This window comes from Pseudopipra pipra, chromosome 17 (genome assembly GCF_036250125.1).
Source record: "Pseudopipra pipra isolate bDixPip1 chromosome 17, bDixPip1.hap1, whole genome shotgun sequence".
Lineage (NCBI taxonomy): Eukaryota > Metazoa > Chordata > Aves > Passeriformes > Pipridae > Pseudopipra > Pseudopipra pipra.
The window spans coordinates 1,390,313-1,416,900 of NC_087565.1; the positions used below are offsets into that span (position 1 = coordinate 1,390,313).

The 26,588-nt window shown below is 56.1% G+C and overlaps 2 protein-coding genes across 5 annotated transcripts; one reads left to right on the top strand and one right to left on the bottom strand.

The window, feature by feature from the left end:
• The first annotated feature begins 275 nt into the window (after positions 1–275).
• LPIN3 (lipin 3) lies at positions 276–11,809 on the top strand. 4 transcript variants are annotated; one of them, XM_064673613.1, is made up of 20 exons: positions 390–478; positions 3,096–3,296; positions 3,639–3,734; positions 4,495–4,730; positions 4,936–5,043; positions 5,481–5,601; positions 5,745–6,153; positions 6,783–6,882; positions 6,985–7,157; positions 7,240–7,333; positions 7,549–7,618; positions 7,732–7,821; positions 8,408–8,469; positions 8,631–8,760; positions 8,985–9,133; positions 9,298–9,384; positions 10,314–10,466; positions 10,755–10,866; positions 10,957–11,060; positions 11,189–11,809. In XM_064673613.1, exons 2-20 carry the CDS (start codon positions 3,105–3,107, stop codon positions 11,331–11,333), a joined length of 2,631 nt encoding a protein of 876 aa, XP_064529683.1. In that variant the 5' UTR covers positions 390–478; positions 3,096–3,104; the 3' UTR covers positions 11,334–11,809. The 4 variants fall into 4 exon arrangements, with proteins under 4 accessions (XP_064529686.1, XP_064529683.1, XP_064529685.1 ...); XM_064673616.1 differs by having other exon boundaries at positions 276–478; positions 10,755–11,060; XM_064673615.1 differs by lacking the exons at positions 10,755–10,866; positions 10,957–11,060.
• An 86-nt stretch (positions 11,810–11,895) lies between these two features.
• EMILIN3 (elastin microfibril interfacer 3) lies at positions 11,896–23,527 on the bottom strand. The gene is made up of 4 exons (XM_064673617.1): positions 23,020–23,527; positions 19,827–19,949; positions 16,860–17,107; positions 11,896–16,364 (listed from the first exon to the last, which is right to left on the bottom strand). The coding sequence occupies exons 1-4, from the start codon at positions 23,214–23,216 to the stop codon at positions 14,470–14,472; spliced, it is 2,463 nt and encodes an 820-aa protein (XP_064529687.1). The 5' UTR covers positions 23,217–23,527; the 3' UTR covers positions 11,896–14,469.
• Positions 23,528–26,588: the final 3,061 nt, after the last annotated feature.

Consider the following 26,588-nt stretch of genomic DNA (forward strand, 5'->3'; position numbering starts at 1 on the left):
GCCACACCCCTGTCCCAGAGTCACAGGGTGGTGGGAGTCACCACACTTTTGGGGGGCATAAAAAAACCCCACCAACCTCAGTTTCTCACTTGAGTCCACCTGGCCATTCCTGCATCTCTTCCCCACTGCATCGCTTCCCCACTGAGATCCGGGGAGCCTCAGTTCTCTTCAAGCTGCTGCTTTCCTTTCGGTGCGCTCTCCTTTCCCACCCCACTGGAGATGACACAGGGCAGAGGAGCCCTCCCTTTGTGCCCTGTTAAGACGTGGCCGTGTCCTGCGGGACGGTGGGCTGGAGCAGGAGGGTCTCCGTGGGCAGCGGTGCCCGGAGCTGCCGGAGCACACGCGCCTGTCGAAGGACACCCCGGTACCCGCTGCCTCCCCGATCCCGCTCCGCATTCCCAGCAACCCTCATGGGCTCGGCGGGAGGGACGCCCCGGGGTCTGCGGTAGTTCGGGAGACGGGCCCTCCCCTCGCTCAGGTGAGAGGAGGGAAGCGGCGGGGAGAGCAGGGCCGAGGGTGAGCGCTGCCGGCAGGGAGCGGCCCCCGGGGTTCGCTCCGGCCCCGGGCCGAGGGCGTGCCGAGGCTCAGCGGCTGCCCGGGTAACGGGGAAGGTCCCGGCTGGATGGATGGCAGTGTGGATGTGGGCAGGGTGGCCCAGGAGCAGAGGAGGCTGGTGTCAGCAAAATACCCGTCTTGTTTTGGGAGGCTGTTCGGCGGTGGAGGTGGAGCTGAGCGGTGTTGCCTCCCCGGGGCAGGACTGACCCCTCCGCAAGGGCTGCGGTCCTGCTGGTCTGGGGGCTGAGGGCTCGAGTTGCCGCGTTCCTCTAGGGGGTTATTTATTGAATGTGACTTGAAAACCCTTTCTCTTGCTCTTGTCCAACTCTTAATCTCTCTCCAGAGTAAAACTTGCCTTTCACCTCCCTAACGGGCCTGCTCCATCCGTGGGGGAGCTGAGGCCTGCAGGGGAGAAGCCTCTTCTCTCCATCCCCTGCCTTCCTCCAGCCGTCCTGCGGGAGGCCCACAGGGAGTCAAGCTCGGTGAAACCTGTACCAGAGCCATACTGAGTGGTCCCCAGCAACGAGATGCCTGGGGAGGGGGCAGCTGCCCACTGAGGCCGGGGGGGACAGCAGCTCCGCACAGGGGATGTGGCTCTGGCACGTTTTGCTGCTGAGCTCTCGCACCCTGTGTTCACCTTGATGGTGATGCTCAGTGTGGGGCTGTTTCTGGGGCCAATTTCCAAGCCCCCACCCCAAATCCTATGGGCCATGCAGGTTTACCTGCCCAGGATTTTCTCTGTGTACTTTTTAGGTCTGTGTCAGTGTATATCCCAGCGGGGAGGCCATCAGCGCTGCCCTGGGAGCACTGGGGTGACCCAGATTTTCCTCCTCCAAAAATCCCCCCCATGCAGCGAGGAGCTCTCTCCTGTTTGCTGCCAGGCCCTGCAGCACAACAGGGAAGGCAGCTGGAGGGCTGCCAGCCCCGGCAGCAGTGCCTGGGAAAGCTGGGCTCAGCAGGTTGGTGGTGGCCCCATGACCCTGGCCCCGCTCACAGCAGAGCTGATGGAGGCACCGAAGCTTCGGGAGCTGGCTAGCACTTCCCTGCCATCATCCCCCAGGGAGGATCTGGGCTTTGGGCATGTTCCCAGCTGTCAGGGAGAGGTGGGGGACGGAGCATGGAGCAGGAACCGCATTTGCCCACACAGACAGCCTTCCAGGAGGGATGTCTGGGAGCAGGACAGGGCTGAGCTTGCGCGAAACAGATCGGAGAGGCTGGGTACCTGCTGGGGCAGAGGGCTCATCGGGTGGCACGTGCTTGTCCTCATCCCTTTGGGTAAGAAACCAACTCTCTCCAGCCGCCCTGGGTTGAGTGTGCACTGCGGGCTGTGCTGAGAGCCCCTGGGGACACCACACCATGTTGGCTGTGCTGTCAACACAAGACCTTTCCTTTAGTTCATCCATGGTCATCCTGTGCCCTCCTACTCTGCTTGGGACAAGGTGGGCTGCAGAGCTGGCTGCTGGGGAAGCTGGGCTCGGCCTCCATGGTTCCCAGTCCCTGGTGCGACGTGCTGACACCACAACCACTGTCCTGCTGATGCTGAGTGCTGAGCAAATGGAGCGAGGAGCTCCTCTGGCCCGAGGCCTGGGAACAAGACCCAGCACCCTGACATAGATCTGCAATCCTGGGTCTTCATCATGTTGACCAGAGGCAGCTACCAGTGGTGGAACTGTGCAGGAAGAGGTGCTGCATGAGAGCATGTGTGCCACCTTGTGTGGCTGGAAGCATGGCTGTGCTGTGAGCCCAGCATGGACCATTTGGCTCTCCAGCTTTACAGCCAGGACTCCAGCATGGTGGAGAGGAGTTCCTGCTCATCATGGTGGATGAGCAGGAAGCAGGCAAGGCTTTCCTTCCACATGTTCTTGCTGATGAACACCAGGAGCTGTACAACCTCAGAGTGTAGCTTTGTGGCAGAGCTGTCCGAGTGTCCTCCAGGCGGCACGGCCCCTTTGCTGGGATTCCCTGGAAAGATGGGTGGTGGTGGCAGGGGCCAAGATGTGGAGACTAGGGAGTTCTGGCTTGAACAAGGGTCATGTCTGGCCAATTCCACGATGCCTTCCCTTCCGAGTGGGAAATGTTAGGTTTGGACTTTGTTCAAAGGGAGTCTGTGGTGTATGCAGCAGCTCGAACTTCCCCTCTCTGCCTTGAGTTGTTTGGGAATTTTTAAGGACAGTGCAGGACAGGATGTCTTCTGCCAATCAAATTCTTGTTTGAGCAGGATGTTGACAGCTTGGTTGCACAGTGTTGCTGTGAGGCTGTATGTGCCCTTCCAAGGGGCAGATGTGATGGTGTAAGCCAATGGCAAAGGCATCTCTTCTCCAAGCTGGATGCTCTGCTCTGGCTTCTGTCCTGTTTTCTGGTGCTCACAGAGGCCCTGGCTGAAGGCCCTGGCCCTTCAGGTGTTTGCCTTAGTTTCCCTAGAGGCTTACCTGTGCCCATGATGGGGCTGTGTTTGCAGCCATGATGTGACTCACTGAGTAAATGTTTACTACTGGAGTTCTCTTCCCCTCCCTGAGTGTATTCCTGTCTCTCCCTTGCAGTCTCAGACCATGAACTATATGGGGCACCTGGCTGAGTCCGTCTTTGTCACGGTGAAGGAGCTGTACCAGGACCTGAACCCTGCCACCCTGACAGGCTGCATCGATGTGGTGGTGGTGAGGCAGCCCGATAACTCCTTCAAGTGCTCCCCATTCCACGTGCGCTTCGGGAAACTGGGAGTGCTGCGCTCCAGGGAGAAGGTGGTAAGTGGTTCCTTTCCATGGGGCTGTGCTTCCTCTCTTCTGTCTCCGTACCCAGTATCTTCTATAACCCTTGAGTTGTGGAAAAACTTTGTTTGAGGGGAATGGGAGCCCTACTGAGAGGAGTGCTTGCCAAGATTTGGAGGTGATGCCCCCTAATGGAACCCATCCTCTTCCAGGAATGACTATGCTTCCCAGGAAATCTGGGAGTGGTCCCTTGCCTCAAAGGCTGGGTGGCTGTCAGCCCTGCAAGCAACTCCGACCCAGCCCCTCCCTGGGGAAGTGCCCCTGCACTCCAGTGGATGAGTGGGTTTGGATGGACAGGCTGCTTCTGCCTCTTGTTAGGTTGACATTGAAATCAACGGGGAGCCTGTGGATCTGCACATGAAGCTGGGAGACAATGGAGAGGCCTTCTTTGTCCAGGAGTCAGAGGAGAATGAGGTTGGTGATGGAGAGGTGCTGCAGGTCTGTGTTCTGCTGTGTGGAAGTACAGAGTTGAGGTGGAATGACCAGGTTTGGAATGCTGCTCTTCCACAGAGTGACTCCATTGTCCCTTCTGATGTTTTCTCTGTCTGGAAAGGTTCCTTTTCAAAGGACCTTTCAACCAGTGTGGAGGACCTGGGCAATGGAGCACCCTGAGGGAGTACTAGACCACATATCTGCATCCCAGACTGATCTCCATCAACGGACATGGCTGCTGGCCAACCAGGCAGATATCTTGGAGCTTGGCCTTTTGAGGGATCTTATAACAGGGATGAGAATGAGACAGATGCTGTGGCAGGCTGCCCACTCCACTGGGAAGTGGGATAAGACTAGTTGTGGCTTCCAGAAATCTTGGCAGCTCTTCTCCCAGCCTGACTCGTGATCACTGCTAGCTTGGGCTGGGTTTGGGAGCAGGAGAGGGCTTAGTCCCATTTGCAGCCTTTATTATTCTGGTCTCGTGGTGCCATCTCCTGCCTGTCTCTCCTTGCCCATGTTAGAGTTGTCTTTAGCTTGTGGCTGGATCGGCCTTCTTTTATTTACAAGTTTTATGTACAAACCCTCCCTTTTAGGCCAGGCCACAAAACGGCCCGTGAGCTGCAGGCTCAGTGGTTTTGGTTGTGCTGGTGGAGTATGTTCCATAGGCAAGAGCAAGGAGCTGCCAGGCTGGAAAGGAGCATGCTGGAGGGAGCTGATGGGCTCTTCCCCATCCCTGTTGCAGGACAGCATCCCCTTCTGCCTCTGCACGTCCCCCATCCCCATGGAGCAGAGCCTGAAGGATTCTGTCCAGCCGTCCCACGGGCAGGAGGCCACCGGCGCTGAAGTGACCCAGCGCAAGAGGAGGCGATGCAGGAGAAAGACCAAGAGGAAGGAGGTGTTGGACTCAGAGTCTGAAAGCTCTGATGAGACCAAAGGCGAGATGCCTATGGAGGAGCTGTGCAAGCTGCCAGCCCCAGGGTGAGCTGCTTGGTCTGGGCAAGGTGGGTCAAGCCCGTGGGTTCACTTGGTGAAGCCCAGCAGTATTGGAACAGGAGGAAAGTGTTTCCAAGGGGAGCCCAGCCTGTTCTGGAGTAGGAAGCCAGTGGGAATGGTGAAGCTATATTGCCAGCTTTCTGGAGAGGTGCCTGAGAGTAGCACAACTGACTCTTTTCCCCCTTTGCAGTGGTGCAGGGTGTTCATCCTTCACTGGTGGCCTCGAAGAAGAAACCCTGTTGTTGCAGTCCCCAGAGATGCACCCACACTCCGATGGGGAGCTGGCCTCTGCGGACAGGTAATGGACAGGGGCAAGGTGTTCTGCTCAGCTCTGGTGAGAGCAGGGGACAGGCCTCATGGCTAGGAAAGTGGTACAGGAAAAGGACTTGCAGGTATCAGGAGAGGAGGGTTTTCCTGGCCTGATATGGTGTGGCTGGAGGAAAGCTCAGAGACCATGGGGGACACTTGTGGTCATGGTCACAGATGTGAGAAACCTGCATGTCCAGGGCTCTGTGCTCCTGAGCTGCTCTGGACAACTGCTGGCATAGCACTTTGCTTCCTTGGGCCTCAGCTTCCGTAGGCCCTGGTCCTTTGTGAGTGACAGTCTTATGGAGCAGAACTGACTTTATGGGAAACCAGCCTTACAGGGTTCTTGGTCCTAAATATCCCTGTGCTGATAGGAGAGCATGGGGCTGTAGTATTGGTAAGCTCCCATATCACTTTCTCTTCTTGCAGCTTCATGCTGAGCCATCTATCTTCTCCCAAAAGTGATTCTGAACTGGAGGTCAGATCACAGGACAGTTTTGCTCTAGAGGCTGAATCCCACGTGCAGTGGACCTGGGGAATGCTCCCTCAGGTGAGTCCCTGCTCTTGATCTTCTCTAGCAGCTGCAGAAAGCGGAGGAGTCTGTGGCCAGGCAGCCTTCGGGGAGTTGTCCCCCTCTGCCTAATGCTCTGGGCAACTTCCCATCCTCAAACCTGTCCTTCTGCTTTCCTTGAGGTGAATAAATTGGAACGAGTGGAACCAGCCAAGCCCTTGAAGACCATTGCTACTGCAAGAACCTCCATCTCTGCGGCACTGGTCCCAGTGGATGAGGCAACCCCTCTTGCTGCCACCTCTGAAAGTCTGGAAGGGAATCCAAGTCCAGCAGGACCTCAGGACGTACCCTGTTCCTCGGCTGTGGCTGTTATTGAGACAACACTTGCACCTCAGGATGGGAACAGCATCCCCAGTGCTGGGGGGGCAGAAAGGTTGTTGGCCTCCTCAGTCCCACAAGAGAACCAGGAGGAAGATGGGAGTATTGTGCCAGAGGTTCAGCCGGTTGTGGAGCCCTTTGAGGGAGCCACTGCTCGAAGGCAGGCAGGCTCAGAGGGCCCTGAGCACCAGCGGGAGAGGCAGAGGAGCCAAGGTGAGAGGGTGGCTGGTGCAGCTGGAAGTGGTGTTTGAGCCTGCAGGTGCCTGTCTCGGATGAGGGCCTGGGTTATTCATTCACTATAACTCCCTCATGACTGCCCTGGGCATTGCAGGTGTGCTGTTTGCTTTGCTTTGCCCTCTCTGTGTGCAACCAACTCCTTTGCTTTGAAGATTCATCCCTCAAGTTTCCAGCTTTCAGTGACCACCCAGCTCCCAGGAAGGCTTTCTTGCCTTATGTTCCCTGAAGTCCATCCTTGGATGTCTCTGCCTGTGCTCGCTTAGAAGATTTCTCAGCAATACAGGCCATACCTTAACTTGAAGTGTCTGGCACCACCTGGCCTGACTTGTGTCTTTATCCTGAACATGCCAAGTCAAGGGGAAAATCTCAGGGAAGCATTTATATTCCTCCCCTTGACAGTATATTTAAGGATTATGCCAGTGTAGGTGTCTTGAGGTACTTTTGTTGCTATTGATTTAAGGCAGCTTTTGCAGTAGGAAAATGGCTGCCCTGTTTGTATGGTACATGGCTACGATGGAGGAAAACACTGTTACTGTCTCGATAGGTGTTGGAATGGTTGGAAAGGTGATTCAGCTAAGCTCTCTCTCTCCTGTCTGTGCATTGAGGATCCATCAAAAGAAGTCCTCACTTGGGTCCCAGTGACATTTACCTGGAAGACCTCTCCAACCTGGATGAGGAGCAGGTGGCTCTCTGTTTCCCCAGGAGGTATGAGTTGCCCCAGCTGGCCAAGCTCAGACCTTCTTGAGCAATTCCCTTGGCACAAAGGATGGAGGTATGTTTAAAACTATTGTCTGATGTCACTACCAGAAAAAGAAGAAGCACAGAGCAGAGTTTGAGGCCTGTGACAGACCCCAGCAACCCTGTGTGTGTCCAGTTGCCACCCAGCTTGCCTGCTGACACCCCCCCGGACTGTGACCCCATGCCTGCAGTCGCCCTGTCGCTGTGCGGGGGCCTGAGGGGCAGCAAGCAGATCTCTCACGGTAGGTGAGAGGGGAGGGGGAACCTGCAGCCCCAAAATCCATTATATCCACCAGTGGCATGACACAGCCTCTGTCCCACCAGAGAAGTTCCTGGAGCACATGGTTTCCTACCAGCAGTTTGTTGAGAATCCAATGCTTGTCAATGACCCGAACCTGGTCATACTCATCAACAACAAGTGAGTGGCCTGCTCTTCCTGTTGCTTCATCCCACGATGGACAGTGTGGTCCCTTTGCCCCTACAGAAACCCTCCTGTAGCAGTGTGACTCCATCCCAGAGCATGACTGTACTGCAGTAGTTGTGAGAGGGGAGCTGGCTGTGGTGCAGGTTGGTGATCTGTAAAGAGCTCTCGCTCCAGGAGTGATGATGTGCCCACCCCTCTTGGTTTTCCAGGTATTACAACTGGGCAGTGGCTGGTCCCATGGTCCTTTCCATGCAGGCTTTCCACAGAAGCATTCCTGAGGTCAGTGGTATGACACATTTTCTGGCCATGATTCTCAGCAGGGCCTGAGAATCCTGGGCTGAGCCTCCCTGGGATGAGAACTGACTTTATCCCATGTTCTGCCATGTTCACAGAGCATCATTGACGACCTGGTGAAGGAGAAGATGCCCAGGAAAGGCAGAAGGTGGTGGTTCTGGAGGAGGAAAGAATTCCCAGCAGAGGAGGTGTGTTTGTGGCAGTGGATGTGACAACCATGTCCCCAGGGGACAGGCATCATTCTGCTGACTGGCAGAGGTGGGGGTAGGGGAGCAGCAGGGTCCTGGGGATGGCCTGGGGCTGAATATGAGGACATCCAGGACCTGACAAGGTGACTTCTGAAGGTTGCTCCTGTCCCCTTGGGTCTGTTAATACCTGAGCAGCAGAACAAGGCCTGGTGATGCAGTAACACAGACCTTGTAATCCATCCTGCCACGTGCCCCTCATGCCAGGTCCCCAGGTACCACGTGTGCTTGCTGGTCTCCCTGCCCCACCACAGCACCAGGCTGTGCTTCCTCTGCCATGGGCAGTGTCCTTGTGGAGGCAGGGGGAGCATTGCTGCCTCTCTTCTGGCATCACTGCTCCAAGTGGAAGAAAAGCAAAGCAGCCCCTGTTCCTGCCCTTGGCTCTGTGTAAGCACTGCTCAGCAATAACAGAAACATCTCTGTTATCAACACTGTTCAGCACAAATCCAGAACACAGCCCCAAACCAGCCATTGTTAAGAAAATTAACTCTGCCCCAGCCAAAACCAGCACACCCTTCTCTGCCTGCAGAAGCAGCCAAAGCCAGGGGAAGCCAACGAGGAGATGCTGCAGCCTGACTCTGCTCAGCAGAGGTGAGTGCCTCTCTCCCAGGTCACCTTCACAAGTCTGCACGCTCCTTATCTCTTCTAAGATATTCCAGTTATTCCCAAATTTATCTAATGTAAGGGGGCAAAAAACTCTATTAAGACTCCGGCTGATCCCAGTCCAGCAAGATCTTCCCTTCTTTGTGTAGGCAGGAGGAAGAAAGCTCATCCAGTGATTATGAGACCCTGCACTCTGAGCACATGTTGGCAATAGAGGCCCCTGCTCAGAAACCTCTGCCAACCTACAAGAAATCCCTGCGGCTCTCCTCCGAACAGATCGTATGTATTTACTCCTCTGCCTTCACTGCCTGTGTGTGTGTAGGGGTGAGACAACCTTAAACAGGGATTTCTCTATTCCTGACCTCCAAGTATCTTGCCCTGGTTGGCCACCCTGTACAGGCTTGGGGTCTCTGGCCTGGCTGGGTGGCAGTCTGGCCTCTGGCAAGTCTTGGTCTGGTGTGAATTGGTGCTGCTGTAACACTTTTGCTGCCCCTCTGCCACAGGAAAGGTTGAATCTGCAGGATGGCCCCAACGAGGTGGCATTCAGTGTGACAACTCAGTACCAGGGCACGTGTCGCTGCGAGGCCACCATCTACCTGTGGAACTGGGATGACAAGGTGGTGATCTCGGACATCGACGGCACCATCACCAAGTAAAAGGCCTTTATGCCACCCCAAAATCCGTGTTTTCCCCTGTTAGGGGAAAGTGTCCTTTAAAGGCTTGCATAGGCAGGCAGGAGAGACCACAAACCCCACGGTGCTGGGGATGGATACCCACCAGGTTGGATCACACTAACCCGGTATCCTTTCCTTCTAGGTCGGATGCTCTGGGGCACATCTTGCCTCATCTGGGTAAAGACTGGACTCATCATGGGATTGTTAAACTCTTCCACAAAATCCACCTGTAGGTATTGGATCAACTGAGGCCAAGGGGAAGTGGGAAACTGATGGAGTGAGAGCCAGGGCTCACTGATGCTGGCCAGAATGGCCTCGTTACCTGCTGTCAGTGATGGCTGCTGTGCTGCCTACATGGTGCTGGGGGGTGAAAGCAGGGGGCCCCCTGGGAGCAGATGCTGGCATTGCCTTCCCTGGCAGGAGTGTGTCGGTGGAAGCTTTGCTGGGGAGGTGTAGCTGAGCAGTGGTGGTGAAACCACCCAGGGTGACACCTGAGAGTGGCGGCAGGGGAGTCCCCAGCACTGCCAGCCCTGGGTTGGTGCTGGTGTTTCTCTGGGTGCCCAGCGATTGCTTCCCAGAGCCCAGGGGATGAGACCCCCGAAGGGTGACACTAGCAGTGGGTCCCTGCAGAGCCTCCAGCTCAGTCCCTGGCCCCTGTGGCCACTGAGAGGCACTGTGGGCCCGTGGATGGCTCATCCCGGCCCTGGGAGGGACACGCTCCTGGGGCTGCAGGGACACGACTGGCATTTCGGCTGCCTCTGGCCACCGTGGTACCCCCTCGGCTGAGCTGCCCTGCCCTGGAGGCCTGTGAGGGCTGGGTAAAGCCCCCCTAATGCCCAGGCAGCCCGGTGGGATGGAGGTGCTGCCTGGGGGTCCTGTCTGGGTGCGTGGGTGCTGAGCAGCAGTGGGTGCTGTGCAGCTGGGTGGCTGTGGCTGCTGGGGAGAGCCTGGAGGGTGGTGCAGGGACCCCCAGTGTGAGGCAGGTGGGGACTGGGCTTAGCCCAGGTCTCTGGGTAAGGCATTTGCATTGTTTGTGGAACCACCTTGGTTGCTGAAGGGGTGAACAGCTTTGGGCTTAGGCCAGGTACTGTCCCCCTTGAAGCAGGAGAATGCCCTGCCCTGGACACAGCTCAGAGGGGCTCCCTGTGCTCTCTCTAGGAATGGCTACAAGTTCCTCTACTGCTCGGCCAGGGCGATAGGCATGGCCCACGTCACCAAAGGCTACCTCGAATGGGTCAATGACCAAGGCTGTGCCCTCCCCAGGGGCCCCATCCTGCTCGCCCCCAGCAGCCTCTTCTCTGCCTTCCACAGGTACTGTGTCCTCTCCTGCACCCCCCACGTCCCTGGGGGCAGCACCCCTTTCCCCAGCTCAGTGCTGAGGGATGTCCCAGCCTCAGACTGCTCTGCCCTCCTTGGCACACGATACCTTTTGTGTGAGGCAGCAGGAGAGCTGCCTGCTCTCCCTGGAGCTTTGTGGTGCAACTCCTGATGCACAAAACCTCTCTTGCCTTCCAAATCACTTCCCTGAGCCCCGGACAGCCTCGCTGCCCTCACTCCTGGCCAGCTGATGCCACTCTGACCACGGGTCTTGTGCTGCAGGGAGGTGATTGAGAAGAAGCCAGAGGTGTTCAAGATCACCTGCCTGAGGGACATCCAAAACCTGTTTGCCCCGAGGTGTCCCTTCCACGCGGCCTTTGGGAACAGGCCCAATGTGAGCAGCTCTCCTGGGGCAGAGGGAGGGCTCGGGGGGGTGGTGGTGCCTTCCTGCAGCTCTCATGCCATGCTGGCCTTCCTTGGGCAGGATGTCTACGCATACAAGCAAGTGGGGCTGCCAGAGAGCCGCATATTCACGGTCAACCCCAGGGGAGAGCTGATGCAGGAGCTCACCAAGAACCACAAGTCAACGTAAGCGATGTGCTTATTCCTCAGCATCCTTGGGATAACTTCGCTGTAACCCAGAGGAGCATCTTGGGGTGTAGAAAAGCAAACAAATGCCCAATGGCCCCAGTGCAACCTCTTTCTTACCCCCACAGGTACGAGCGGCTGTCGGAGCTGGTGGAGCTCATCTTCCCTCCCCTGGAACAGAGGGGGAGAGCTGGTCTGGAGTGCCCAGAGTACAGCCACTTTTCCTACTGGAGACCTGTGCTGCCTGATGTTGACTTGGATGCCTTCTTCTAACCCCATTCCCTGTGGAGGCCGGACCCAGGGCTCTCCTGTGTGTCCTTTGCCAGGACTGAATGCTCCAGCTGCACCTCTTCCCCTGTTTGCTGCTCAGGCATTTTGCACTTGTAATAGAGGTCATGACACCCCTTTTCAGGTGGCTAAAGGGAGTAAAAGGGAGCTCTGACTCTACAAAACCTCCAGTTGCTAAACTAAAGCTATTGTAAGCTGGGTCTCTTCTAATGTTTGTAACCCCTCTAAAGCCTGGCTCTTTTTCAGAGGTGGTGGTTGATCACTGTTTTATTTATTGATGAGCCTCTGGCATAGCTATTGCTACCTCCAGTATGACCAGAGTTCCCAGACAGTCCAGCTTCCTGCAGTTTGGTAGCTGGTGGAGTGAAACTGCCCACCAAATCATTAAGGTGGATGGAAGATGTTGGGTATTTGAGTGTTTTTGACTAATAGCAATAATAAATAATGCCTCCAGTCTGGCACCTGCCTTGTCCTTCCCTGACTGCCGTGTGTGAGTGTAAATAATCTCCGAGTTTGCCATTTCTGGAAGCCACACAAGTAATTTTGATTCTGGAAACCTCAGTGAGAAATACTTTATTTTTTTCCTTTCCAGTACAAACGCTTTTTCAGCTTTTAAAATCTGAACAAATGTAAAATGTTTTAAAAACAACAGAACACAGCCTTTTGACGGTATCAGTTATCAACTGCCTTGGAAAGCTGCCCATGCAAGGACAACCCCATGGGCACCATTTCCTCCTTCTGCAAGCAATAAAAAAAAAAAATGCCCAGTTTTGTACAAAGTTCCTTTCACTTTTTAAACATGAATAGTTGAGAACTGAAATATAAACTGTCCATAGCTTCAAGTGACTAGTCAGGAATAGTCCAAACTTAGCACCATTTTCTGGAAGGTCAGACTTCTTCCTTGTCCTAGTTTTATTAAGGCCAATCCTGGCTCCCTCTGTGCTCGGGAAGCTGTTCCTGCTCAGCCACTCTAACCCAGCCCTGGCTGGGGAAGGGAGAGCCTGGCCCTTGGCTTTTTTTCTCTTTGGTTGCTGCAGCCCTTTTTTTCCCTGGTGTGAGGGTATGGGAAGGGGAGCTCTGGCAGGATGCTTGTGTGGGGTGAGGGCTCCCCTGAGTACTGAGGATTGACTTAAGACTCCTTCTTTGGGCTGAGAAAAAACATAGGTTTTGTTGTGTAAGAGCAGGTTTTGCAGGATGCCGATCAGCAGCCGGGGGTTGTTCTTCAGCCATAGAAGTGTCTCAGCAGCTGCAGCATAGCTCCAACTGAGCAAAGCCCAGAGCAGGAAGAGTGGATTCTGGTGCTGTGAGCACCTGGTGGGACTGGGTGAGTGGTGGGGGGCCAGGTCCCCTCTCCACAGCTGATGGCCCATGCTCCTCTGGCAGGGGAACGAGCTTATTACTGCATCAGGGGAACACGATGTGGCCAACTGGACTCAGGGATCCCTGTGGTCCTCCCCAGCCTGGAATGATGCTTCAGGGAGCTCACACAGTTTTTCTGGAGGAGAAAAGGTGCCCTGATGCATCTCTACTGGGAGCTGCTGCTGCTTTGTGCTGGTCAGGGAGGATCAGGGAGGGAATTTTGGTGGAAAAGAACAGGGGCAGTCTGGTGAGGGTGATGGGCACTGGGTGGGAGCTGAAGGCTGGATGGTCTGGAAGAGTCCATGAGCTGAAACGCTGAGCTGATAGAAAAATATGTTCCTCTGCTATAAAGTGCCAGACCTGCTTGGATGGAGGCTCTTTAATTTCCCCCTCATCCTAGTCATGAAGACCCTGTTGCTGGTTAGTGGAGGGTGCCCGTGGGGGGCTCCCAGGGAGAGGCAGGTTCTGTGTGCAACAGGTCCATAAGGCAAGGCTGGGGCTGCTCAGGAACATGGACAACCTTTTCCAGCCTGCCTGCTTGTGGGAAACCAGAGTCAAGCTGGGTAAGTCACTTGGGATTTTGATTCCCAGGCTGAGCTGAGGAGAGGTCTCCAGAGGTCTTCTCACAGGTGCAGGTCCCAGGGCTAGTGGGCTAGAGGAATGTGAGGGGGAGGCTCCTGTTCCCACACTGCTGCACTCACACCCTGGAGCAGCTGGAATTCTCCTGCCCCTGGACGAGATGAGGGAAACCACGTTCACAGTTTAAGTAGTAAAACAGGAGAGAACCAGAGCTGGAGGACAGGACTGGTCTCTGCAGGGACCTACGGACACGTCTCCTTGGGGAAGACGCGTTTTCCATAACCCAGTAAGTCAGTCCCAGGTGTAACCAGAGAGCCCAGCAAAGTGAGATTGCAGAGCACAGCAGCTCTGGGGACTGTGGGGCTCTCCCCAAATACTGCTGCTGCAGGTTTTAGCTGCTCAGTGTGGCTCTTTGGAATATGGCAAGGGACATGGGGCAGCAGGGGGAAACTCTGCAATCAGATGAGCACCATGACAGTGGATTCTTCAAAAATATACACACAGATATCATATGTATATATATGCATATGTGTGTTTTCCTAATGCATACCCTCATCTGCTCCACAAGGCATGTGCATCTGCATGGAGGAGGGAGCAGTATAAATGGATTTACCATACACAAGGAGAGCTGCTGTCTCGGAGAGGGGAAGCCAGTTCCCCGAGGGGACGTGTGAATACGTGTGTTCTTTGAAATTTGCAATTCCTGTGGTGAGTTTTGTTCCCCGTAAGGAGCCCTGGCTTTGCTCAGTCCCTGGACTGAGATGCAGGTGGTCTTTAGGTCGGAGAAACTCTTCCTCAACTGATAACTACAGGGTTGTATTCTTCCAGAAATTATAAATCCACAAAAAATAAAATTAAAAATCAATGTTCCCGCCTCCAGCTTCCTCCTGAATTGTCCTTCTGGGGTCATCAGCCCAGGAGCCAAAGCAACACCCCCAGCCAGGAGGCAGTGACACTGCTGCACCAGGGTCAGGACAGCTGCCGAGCAGGAGGGGAGTACTGGCACAGCAGAGTTATGGAAAAGTGGGGCCAACGAGATGAAGGGGAAAAAAAAAAGAAAAAGTAGCAGCTTTTCATTTAAAAAATTATCCCACGAACTGTTGTCACATTGGAGCGAGTCTGTGTGATATAAGTTAATCCTGTCCTTCACGGGGGGGGAAGGAAGACACACATGGCAGTGTGGCTAATGCTGCCTCCCCTCCACCTTCTCTTCCAAGTGCCCGACCTGTTCTGCCAGCTCGGAGACCTTGGCTTGGCAGTCCAGCAGGTTGTCCTTCAGTCCTGTTATTTCCTGAGAGTGGGCAGCCAGTGTCCCGTTCATGTGGTCCATGTAGTCCCACAGACTGCCCGTGTGTTTCTCCAGTTCCCTCCTGATGTCGTCCAGGCTCCCTGTGAGGACACCCAGCCTGCCACAGGCTCTCTCCACCCGGGCCACCCGCTCGTCGAAGTGAGAGATCTCCTGCTGCAGGTCGTGGGCCACGTTCTTGCAGGAGCTCAGGTCACTGACAATCCTGGCTTTGAGTCGCTCCAGGTCTCCCTTGAGGTTCAGGACACGCCGGTTGCTGAAGAAGAGCTGGGAGCCTTGGTCGTTGACTTTCTCCTGGATGGAGTGCACCTCATCCTCTATCTTCCGCTCGTGCTCGTCCAGAGAGGAGTTGACATGTGTCACGGTATCCGAGTACTGGGAGACAGAGTCCTTGAGCCCTGTCAGAGACTTGCTCACAGTGTTCAGGTTGATCTTTAGCAAGGTGATCTCCCCTTGCAAAGCTCCCGATGCTTCCTCCTCGATTCGCCGCTGGATCTCCAGGATGGTGGCGTTCAGCTTGCGCAGGAGGTCATAGTTGCTGTCCATCCTCAGGAGCAGGTCCTGGTTCTTGTTCTGGCAGTCTTCGATCTCCGTCCGGAAGGTCTCCACATCTTTGGAGGCGGAGGTGCAGCCCAGGGAACAAGTGCTCTCCAGCGTGACAAGGCGATTCTGGAGCACCTCCAGTGTCTCGTCTGTCCGTTTCCTCATGCTGGCGAGCTCGCCCTCCAGCACAGGCACCACTGCTCCATCCATTCCCATGGGAGAACTGACATTGTTCAGCTCCCCCACGATGGTCATGAACCTGTCCTCCAGGGTCTGCATTTTGTCCTCAAAGGCAGTCCTCATGCCATCCACCTCTGCCACCACTGTGCCTCTCATGCTGTCCTCTATCCCAGAGCAGCAGCTCCCCGTTTCCCTCTCTGTAGCATTGAGCCTGGCTTCCAGGTCCTCAAAGCGCCCTTCAAAGAGGTTCCCTAGGGTGACAGTGGAGATTTCTCCATCCAGCCGTGAGTGCAAGTTCTTCTGGGACTCGGAGATGCTGTGAAGGCCTTTCTCAAGGATGTTCATGCGATCAGTGAGGTAGTCCAGGTTGCTGCAGCAGCTTTCCACCACGGTCAGCCCTTGGATCTGGGTCTCCAGCTGGGAGATCTCTTTCTTGATCTCCAGCTCCTTCCCATCCAGCGTCTGCTGCAGCCGCAGGTTGGCAGCTTTCTCCTCCTCACACTGCTGCCGCACCTCTTGGATCCGGAAGTCGCACGTGGTCTGGATCTTCCCCAGCTTCTTCTCGAAGCCGTCGAGCAGCTCCCCGCGCAGAGTGCTCAGCCTCGTGTCCACGTACTCCTCCAGCAGGTCGATGGAGGTGAGGGGCGAGGGCCGGGCAGCCTCCAGCAGGTGCTTGATGTGCCCGTCGTGGTCCAGGACCATGCCCCGGACCTCGTGCAGCAGATCTGCCTTGGTTTTCAGCACGTCGCTCACCTCGGTCACTTTGGTCAGGATCTCCCCCACGGGAGGGTACGTGGTGATGTCGGCTTTGTCCGCCACGTCCACCAGCCCGTCGGGAATGATGCCGAAGCCGACTGTGGAGTCAGGCGTGCCCGGGCTGTTCATCAGGGAGCCGATCATCTTGGTGGTGTCCTCCTGGATGGCCAGGCGCAGGCGGTCCCCCAGCCCGCTCACCATGGTGTGCAGGCTGTCGTAGGACTGGGAGAGGCGCCTCACCTCCTCCTCCAGCCGATCCAGGCGGTCCCCAAAGAGGCCCGGCAGCTTCCTGCCTGCAGGGGAAAGAAACAGAGAGGGCACAGTCAGGACCAGTGCTCCTTTAACTCCCCTCCTTGGCTATCTTCCTCTTATTGCCATTTCAGCAAAATCTCAGCCCACCCACCCTCACCATGTCTCCTTAAGCTGATCAGGAAACTCTCTTTCCTCTTGGGATCCAGCCCTGTGCTCTCAAGTTAAACAGCAGGTTATGAGAATAGCCCAGGGGAACTTTGTCTTGAGACACCCCCTATCAACCCCAAAATTAATAGAAAAATGCTCTAAAGCAATGAGGAAAGGCAATTTTGAAGCTGCACATTTTGAAGGAGACAAGATTAAAAAAGCAAGTGGTCCTCAAAGGAATCAAATCTCAGATCTCTGATCAGAAAGCACATCACTCACTGATTTTTTGCCAAATTCATGCCCTGTGCTGGAACAGAAAGACCCAGGATGGTTGAGTGTGTGCTGGTGGTGTGGTGGCCTATAAATGTGAGGCAGGAGTGAGATCTCACCATACTGATTCTTCTTTGGTCCTGGAAACAGGTCAGGGTGGCTTTTTGGATAGGGTGGAAGTCTGGGCATTGGAAACATATTTTGCCCAGGAGGCATTTTCGGGCTGGGGTGCTGGGGCAGCAGGCCAGGCTGGTCGGTGGGGCTGTCGTGGCACCCTTCTCCCATGAAGCCTGGGCAGCACCTCCAGGACAGCTCCGTCACTGTCTTGTATCCGATCTTGTATCTGGGTCTGAAGAACGTGCGGTACCTTTGCAGGAGAGGGGGGAGAGAGAGGACAGTTTAGAGAACAACCTTGACATCGAGCAGGAAAGCAGAGCGGGGTCCTGAGTCCTGTTGGGTGTGGGGGATCTGTGCACAGGGGAAAGCCTGGCTGAGACCCTTGTGCTACACCCGCAGACCATGGCCCACCTCCTCCTCTTACTGCACCACAGCTCAGTGCAGCACTACAGTGGGGTTTTGTTGGAGTGTTTTTGACCTGGGACACTTGGTGTTAGTCAAGAACAGCAGCTGTAAGTGTATTGCTGCAGTCCCTGGCCCAGCTGGTGGCCACTCTGACTGATGCCACATCGTTTGGCAACCTTTGGCCCAGGAGACCACAAGGTGAAATGATGGAAGTGATTTCAAAACCCCTGCAAACTCAGATCATTTCCAAGAGGGAAGCGGACAGCTTGTGGAAGTGTTTTGCACTTTGAATTGACCTGCAGAATTTCCTAGTAATTGTGTCCTGAAGCCTCTGTGAGCATTGAAATACCTTTGGAAAGGTGTTTTCTCTATGTGTGGAGGACAACAATTTGCTGGGAAGCCTAAAGGGGCTTGGGCTGGCCCTGGGCCAATGCTCTGGGGTGTGCACAGAGGGATGGCTCCTTACACTGCCTCCTGCCCCAGCTGAGATGCCCTGGGAAGTTTCTCCATCACCAATCTGGACACTAAAACATCTATGCCCCCATAACCAGCACAGAAGGTGCGAGCCCACCTCCTTGCCCAGCGGGACACCAACATCCTCCCTCTCTGCTCTTGCTCTGCATGGGGTCCCATCAGCCCATCTGGAGGACTCAGCTGCTCCCTGCTCCTCCATGGCAATTTGCTGTGAGGTGACACGGATGGGACAGGACCCCCCAGCCCCTGTGTCTCCCCACCAGCCCAGCTGAGCCTCACAGGGCTGAAGATGGCACATTTCTCACCCCCTCTGAACGTCAGTGCTTCGAACCTGCCTCTTGGAAATTTCCAATCTGAATTTAACCAGGGCCTGAAAACCCTGAAGTTTGCTGTTTTGCAACAACACACACAATCAGGCCCTTGTTCTTCTCCAGCATGTCCAGCAGACGGTCTCAGAGGAGGCGGCAGCACAGAGGGGCTGCAGCAGCCACTCACAGCTATCCATTGCTCACACAGGGTGGATTCCCTGTCATCCATGGCCCTGCCTGAATCCTCAGTGTCCTGGCCCAGGCTGCAGCCTCTGGCACTGCTGCTTCCACACAACTCCCAGTGCAATACAGCCACCTCCGTACGAACCGCAGGGCAGGGGATAAAGGAAACCCAAATCCTCTGGTATTTGATTCACTTCAAGATTTCTCAACATGAATTTCCCAAAGGCACGGGACAGCTTCAAAACAAGCTCCTCTTCTTGGTATTCCTTTTCACAGTTGCTGCTGAGTTTCTACAGTCTTTCCTTGTCTTGTGGTGTGTGGAAACCTGCCTGGATGTGCCCCAGGACACTGCTGCTCCCAGCCACTGTCAGGGGGTGAAGCGAGGAGGAGGATGGCATCCAGAAGGCAGGGCAGCTTCTCTGTGTCATGCCAGACTCTGCAGAGGAGCTCAGAGAGCTCCAAACCCTCCAAACCTTTCTCCCCCTGTTCCAAGCAGCAGCAAGGGGAAGTGCTATTTGCACCTGCACAAACATTAGCTGATGGCCCCAGCACGTGGAAAAACCATGTTTCCCTCTGGTCTATGGATGCAGCATCTGAGGCTGTGCAGAAAGTCATGATGGAAAGAACAAGTCAGCAAGTGGGTCCAACTGCCCATCTCTGCTGGCAGAGGCTCCATTCAGAGCCTGTGGCACCACTGGCACATGGACAGTCCCAGCTGGCTGCCACAGGAGGGGTACCAGGCTCCAACAAAAGCCCCTCTCATCCCAGTTTTCCTTCATGCTCAGCTCTGCTCCACTCCTCGGGCCTGGGGAGGATGCAGGAGATTGGCATTTCCACAGGGAGCAGCATCCCCAGCCAGGGCTGCCGAGGGTGGCGAAGCACAAAGCCCAGGTGTCCACACTGCTCCAGCAGCAGCTCTGGCGGTGGCACAGTGGAGTGTTTCCCTCCAGCACCGACAAGGTGGCAGAGAGTTCTGCAAATATTTTCCTAGGGCAGGAAGCACTGAGCCATCCCCAGCCAGGGGCTCTGTTCCCTCCTCCTCTCACTCAGGTTCTCAGTGAGCTGCCATCACTCTGCCCAATTGCAGGTCTGTGACAAAATGCTTCCCTGCACATGTGCACAGGCACCTCCCCACCTCCCACGAATTCCTGATTTATTTCTGAATCGTAGAATCATAGAATATCCTAAGTTGGAAGGGACCCACAAGGATCATCGTTTCAGCTCCTGCACAGGACACCTCCAAAAATCACACCATGTGCCTGAGAGCATTGTCCAAACACTTCTTGAACTCTGTCAGGCTTGGTGCTGTGACCACTTCCCTGGGGAGCCTGTTCTAGTGCCCAATCACCCTCTAGGTAAAAACCTTTTCCTAATATCTGACCTAAACCTCCCCTGACCTATCTAAGGAGGGAACAGATCCTATCTTGCCTCCTCCCAGCACCACTGCCCTGCCGTTGACTGCCTTGTCCAGGAAAAGCCTTTCAGCTCGTTTCACTACCCTGTGGAAAGTGGTGTTTTATGGTCGGAAAGGTGGCACAGGAGCCTCAGGAGCTGACAGTGGGGGGGAAGGGAGCTGTGCCCAGTGCCCCCCGTACTCACAGCACTTTCCCCGGGCACTTGGGTCCCCAGCTGCACTTGTGGTACTCGGCCTTGACGTAGCTCTCGGCCCCGTCCTGCAGCGTGCACGTCACGTTGCGCTGCACCACGTAGGCACAGTAGCTCCTGGGGGGAAGCACAGCGAGACACTGTCACCCCATGCCCGCAGACAGTGGCACCCCAGCTGTCCCCCCCAGTCCCCAGGCAGGTCTGGCACTGCTGGCGAGGTTCAGGCGGCAGGAGCTGGAGGGACCCCCCTGCTTGGGGGGGGCATCACCACCACGCTGCAGGAGCATGGTTGCTGTCACAGCCACACTTGTCATCAGTGCTCGTGGTGTCACCAGAGCTGGGCATAGATGGACTGGGTGGTGAGACAGCCTGGGACGACAAGCAGAACCCCACCAGCAGCAGCAGTTATGGGAATAGCATCCCAGAAATAGCTCCAGCAGTGCCTGGCAGGGGTTGTCTGTCCTGCTGCAGCTCCTGGAGTGCTGCCAGGGCAGGGACCAACTGAAAAGCAGCTCAAAAGTACCCGTAGGCAGTGGGTTCTGTTGCAGGTGTGATGCTACAGTCAGCAGAGAGGAGATGCAGACTGGCCACTGCAGGGCTGCAGCATCATGGGTCCCTCCACCATGGAGGCAGGGACACGGACCAGATCCGTGATGGATCAGGCTGGAAACCTCTTCAGACCTCTAGAACAGTTGGTACAAGGAGTAGAGACTCCTCCCCCCTGCCGTGGTGCCCACAGTGGGGTGCCACAGGTACCAGTCAGCTCCAGCATAGGATCTCTCCTGAGCCAAGCAGCAAATCCATGAGTTTAGGATAAGCTGGGTGGGAAGAAGGCTGCACAGGAAGGATGCAGGAGAACTGGTGGGACAGATGGAGGCCAAGGCTGTTCCAGCTGAAGGCAGGGCTGCTGGCAGGAGCAGATGGACTTGGTCCATGGGGACAGAGACAGCAGGGATGTGTGGTGAGGCAGGGATTAAGGACAGGGGGATGTGGCAGACGGCAGAGCGGGAGGAGAGGAGGGCACAGGCACTGAGTGTGGGGCAGGGCTGAGGGGCAGGGTCAGTGGGATGGAGCAGATGGGGCAGCGTGAGCTGCAGCTGCAGGAGGTGCTCAGTGAGGCGGCAGGACGTGGCTCTGTGTGAGCTGGGGGGCTTGGTATGGATGAGCAGGGAGTGTACTTTGTCTTCACCTGTTTGCCATCACTGCTTGTCCCTCCTTCACTGATCTGTCCCCACTCAGGGTGAGCCAGAGGCCTGCTGCTCTGTCCCCTGAGTGTGACGGGGGGGGGGGAGCACGCACACACACACTCGGGCACACACACTCCCTCACACTGGAGACACCACAGTCCTTCTCCCCAAACCCTTGTGCTCCAACCTAATTGTCCCAGTCCCTTCCCTCACCTCCACCTGCCAGAGGTCTCAACATCATCTGGACCATCATTATGACAAGCCCACGAGAGCTGGGCTGAGACCCTGCAGCTCATTTCTGTGCTCAGCCCCGAGGCTGCTCTCCACAGGCCGTGTGATGGGGATGCCAGGGGACTCAGACTGCATCCACTCTGTGGCCAGGCAGCCCAGAGTCACAGGAACCCCAGCTCACACAGGGGGAGCTGCCTCCCAGTGCCCCCATCCACAGGACCTGAGCAGGTTCCTCCGTCTCCAACAGCCCACATGGAGCAGGAGCTCCCTCTGTGAAGCAGCAAGGTGTGAGCAGGCTCATCCTCCCTCCAGCACCCTGGCTCTGATTCTGCTCCCTCTCAGCAGAGATGCCCTGATCCCACATGCCCAGCACATCCCCCTTGTTCCCCCAAGAGCAGCACCAGCACATCTATCCCAGCCTGCCCAGACCTGAGAGGCTGCCAGAGCGTGAGCAGGGACCTGTGCTGCTCCCCACTCCTCTAGAAGTGAGTCATTCATGCACGTACAGGGCCACAGGAGAGCCAAGGCCAGCCACTTCTCTTAGCTGGAGGGAAGGGAGATCATGTGTGCATGTTCATGTGGAAATTTAGGATCACAGTCTATCCATGAATCCAGGACCTGCTTACAAACACACTGCCAACTGTCTCTAAGTCACCTCATAGCCAAAGCAGGCAGATCTACCACTCACTACTAATAAAGAGTGCCTACCTCCAACTTCTTGGGTTAGTGTGGTTCTGGCTCACTCTCCCTCTCAGAACGCCATTCCCCTCTCACACACCTGTGGCAAGCAGTTTTATAGCTCCAGCCTGATGTTTTTAGAGTGAGCAGCTGGAAAATGTTACGGGTTTTGAAAGCTCTCACTGGCACTGCCAGTATTGTTTGTCTGGAGTGTTACTTTATTCATTTCAGCTTGTTCCTAACACCACATCCTCCCCTTTTCAAAGGAGCCCGGCAGAAACCACTCTTAGCAAACAAGCGGAGAGGGAAGCGACACCCCCTCCCCGCCCCCAGTGTAACAGCTTTTCTGCAATTGAATGGAAAAAGTCTATAGTATGTGTAAAGCCCACATTCCTCACTGCCTGAGCTTTCCAGGTTTCTTGAAAACATATTTAAACTTTAGTATGCATGTGTTTTACAAGCAAATGGGCAAATTCCCTCCAAACCAACATGTGTTTTCACACGTCTCTCTGTGCACTGCCACCCTTCCCTCCCGCACATCGCCCCCCGCGCCCATGTCACGCAGAACAGGTACATGCACCTACCCCAAAACCGCACACGAACATCCCCATCCCCACCTTCCCCAGCCCCGTCCCACACGGGACCTCAGCATGCACGTCCCCACCGCACGCAGCCCACTCCCTCTTGGAAACAGAGCTCCCGGACCCTCCTCTAGGTGGAGGGGGCACCGAGGCACACGGACACCGCTGCCCTGCCGCCAGCCCCTGCTCAGCACCCGGCACATGGTGTGCGGCAAGGGATGCCCGCGGCTGGTACCCAGGGACCCCCGCCCAGCCAGGGATACCCGCTGGCGAGCCCTGGGAGATGGTACCCATGGTTGGTGCCGGGGGTTGGGTGCCCACCATGGGGTGCCCGCGGCAGCCCGTCCCCGGGGATGCTGTGCCCGCAGAGCCCAGACGCGTGGCCGGTCCCCGGTGGCCGCGGTCTGTGCCCGGTAAGGGATGCCCGAGGGAGACCCGGGCCGGCGGCTCCCGGTGCCCGCCGGATGGCTGCGCTACCGCGGCTGGGGGGTCGCGCAGGGAGTCGCTTACTTGTGCTTGCCCACGGGCTTGCCGGGGCCGAGCTGCGGGCTGGAGCCGGCCGTGTAGAGGCTGTACCTGCCGCCGTAGGGCAGGGGGGCGGCGGGGGGGTAGAAGGAGCCTTTGGCGTCGGCGAGGGCCAGCAGCGTCCCCAGGGAGAGGCAGGCGAGCAGCGCTCCGCGGCGGCGCAGCGCCCGCGCCCGCCGCATGGTCCCGGCCCGGCGGCGGAGCGGGATGGGATGGGACGGGACGGGATGAGGTGGGACGGGACGGTCGCGATCCCGGTCGGAACGGCGCTGAGGAGGGGACTGGAGGGCCTCTCGCTGCGCCCTGCCTGTCCCCCGCCCTACCTGTCCCTGTCCCTGTCCCTGTCCCTGTCCCTGTCCCTGTCCCTGTCCCTGTCCCTGCCCGGCGGCACACGCCGCTCCGCCGCCCGCCCTTCCCCTTTTGTACGGCGACGGTGGGGGCGGTCCGCGCTCCTCCTCCCGCCCTCCCACAGCCGCCGACCCCGGCCCCGCGGGCGGGGAGACAAAGCGAAGCCCCCCGACCCCCTTTTCCCCCCGTCCAGCCCCCGCCTGCGGTGCTGCAGCCCCCGGAGCAGAGCGGGCGGAGCGCTGCCGACCCCCGCGGGGGCTGGAAGGGGCTCGCATCCCCTCCCGGCCCCCTACCCGCCCCTTCTCCCGCTGCCCACCCCCCCAAGCGTACCGAGTGTTTGTCCCCTCGGGGTAGCAGGTGCAGCGGGGTCCGGAGCCCCCTGGATCCTGGTCCTCCCCTAGTCCGCAGCCCTGCTCGGCTTCATCCCAGAGCGCGGGCGAGAGAAAGGATGGAGGGACCTCAGCGCCGCCCGTCGAGGCGATCTGTGGTGCTGGAGACTGGCAGTTGTCAATTATTTGTGGCACCAGCCTGGTGCATCCAGCATCACACAGCGAACCCAGCACCGCGGTTCTGCAGGACGGAGAAGAGGCAGGCGGTGCTGTTTTGGAGCCCTCCCCAGTAGATTCTGGCTTTGGATCCAGGTTGCAGGAGAGAAGGGGGATTCCCTTGCCTTTCCTTACAGATCCTTGGATCTCCCACAGCCAAGCTCATTTCCTCCTGTGTAGCTCTGGGAGGCAGTTTTGTGTCTCCTTCTCCTCCTGCACTGCAGACATCCCTGCTAACCTGCCCCCCGATGCCCCCACCCACAGGTGACCCACCACAGAGGGTGCTGAGCACCACGACAGCATTCCCTGGGCTCTGCACCACTGACCACAATGGGAGCCTTTGCTGTTGGGCAAGGGGGAAAAGCGCCCCACCTGGGGCACTGGGCATTTTGGGAGGGGGTAACATCCCTAGTGCTACCCAGTGGAGGTTGTCTTGAAGCCCTGCAGCACTGAGGCCATGCCAGGGAGCAGGAGATTTTGTCATATAGACAGAGACTGAGCTGAGCATCCCGCTGTCCCAGGGACACCCTTGGCATCTCACCAAGACCTCACCAGGGGTTTGATGAACTCTTGTCCTGGCTGGCAGGGATCAGCCCCAAGCTAGGGAAGCATCACAACAAGGAGTGCCATGCTTCTCTGAAACTCTTGGAGGAAAACAAGAAATGGCTGAGAAAGGGTGGCTGGGTGGAATCCGAAATGAAGGAATGAAACCTGCTGTTGGGGGAAGGAGGCATCAAGGCTTGGGCTGACACTGAGACAGAGATGATAAGATAGTGAGACAAACGGCCTTTTTCAGTTAAAAGGAGCCTTTGGCTCAGTCTGAGGTGAGTACAGAAATATTATCAGGAGAAGAAAAATCCACCAGAAAGCCATGCTGGGGGAGGAAGGCTGGACAGACCAAGTGGAAAACCAAGAGGAAGCCTGAGCAATGAAGCAGTGCATCCTCTTGGTTCAAGCTGCTGCAGGGTGTTGCTGAGCCGCCGTGTGCCTGTCAGGCTGCACCTCAGAGGTGCTGAGGGGTGGTTTGTACGTGGTACATTTGGCAGCACATGAAGCAACTCTCATCCAGCTGGTGCATTGAATTGTTCCACTCCACTGGGATGCTGCAGGAGGGACAGTCCATAAGCAACTTCACAAAAACAAACAAAAGCTGACTGAGCCTGCCTGGTTTAGCACTGGATGCCAAAGTGGAGAATGAACCCGGAGCACAGCCTTAATTTTTTTCCCCTGTGCACAGGGAGTGAGAGCCAGTTCTAATAACAGCAAGCTGCACGTGTGTGTCTGAGGCCTCTGCAAAAAAACATCTGGTGTTGCACAGTTTCAGAAAGAGCCCTTGGCCCTGGTCTTTGGGCCTGTGCTGTGCTGGACGGGCAGGACAGGGCAGAGCTAAGGGTACTCTCACTAGCCTGGCTGTGAAAGGGAAGGCAGTGGGAGCTGCTGCACTTGGGGGTGTGTGTGTGTCTGTCTGTCTGTCTCTGCTGTCCAACCCCATGTTTGAAGCACCGGATCACTTTCTGCCAGATTTCAGAGCGAGGCAGGATCCTCAGAGAGACTAAATCCCATTTTGTTGTTCTATTGTCTAATTGTTTATGAAAAAAGACATCTGAGTAGACAAGAGAGTGCCAAACTTAGGTCCCAACTGAGGAAATGGATTCATCATCGACTCTTTTATAAGACATCAAAGGATCCACTCAGGAGAGAACCATTATGAGTGCTCCAAACCACGGGAAAAACTCTCATGTGCCTTATTAGCCATGAGCTAATCCAACCATGAGACACTGAGTGCATCAGTGCCCCTGTGTGAGCACCCCCTGCATGTGCCTAGGGAGCTTCTTTCTCCACCTGGACTGCCAGGAGCTGATTATTTTGGTTACAGCTCTCACCCCTGCACAGCTATGCTCCAGACCAGTTCAGGAATGAACAGTAAGTTTTTCCAAACTAAGGATCCAACAGAAGACGTTGTGCAGGATGCAGGAGGTACCCAGAAATAGGAGCTCAGCCAGAGGAGATGAGAGCAAGAGCAGAGGCACTGTGAGCAGCTATTCCCCTGCTCTCTCTCCTGGGGAGGGCTGGGTGAGCCACCACAAGGCTAATTTCACAAGTGGATGACACCAAACAGTGACCTGTTCTGCTTCCCATGCTTTTTAATTAACACTTGCATGGCCTCATCAGCTGGATAATTGCCTCCCTTCATGGGTCAGCAGCCTCTGACCTCCCCTTCCCACCTGGGTACGATGTTTGGTGCCTGCACAGGGTGCAGGGGGTGTACACTGCTGTACCACCAAACCCTCCCTCGGGCAGCACAGGGACAGCAAAAGTGACAGGACACTCTAGGAACTCTGCAACTCAGCTTGGTCTTGGCCAGGACCAGCCTTGTCCATCCTAATCCAAAGCTTTAAACAGGTATCCCTGGGGAAAGTCCCCTGCCATGCTGGGCAATAAGAGGGCAGTTTCCCTCTCTATTGGCATGGGGTAGGAGCAGATTGCAGCAAGGGAAATTTAAGTTGAATATTAATAATAAAACAATATCTGCTAGTAAAATGAATATAGCCCTGGAGGAGACTGTATTGAGCCATCTGGAGATTTTAAAGGAAAGGTTAGATAAAAAAAAAAACCTGTCAGGACCAATTTGGGGTAGGGAAATGCATTGGATGACTTCCC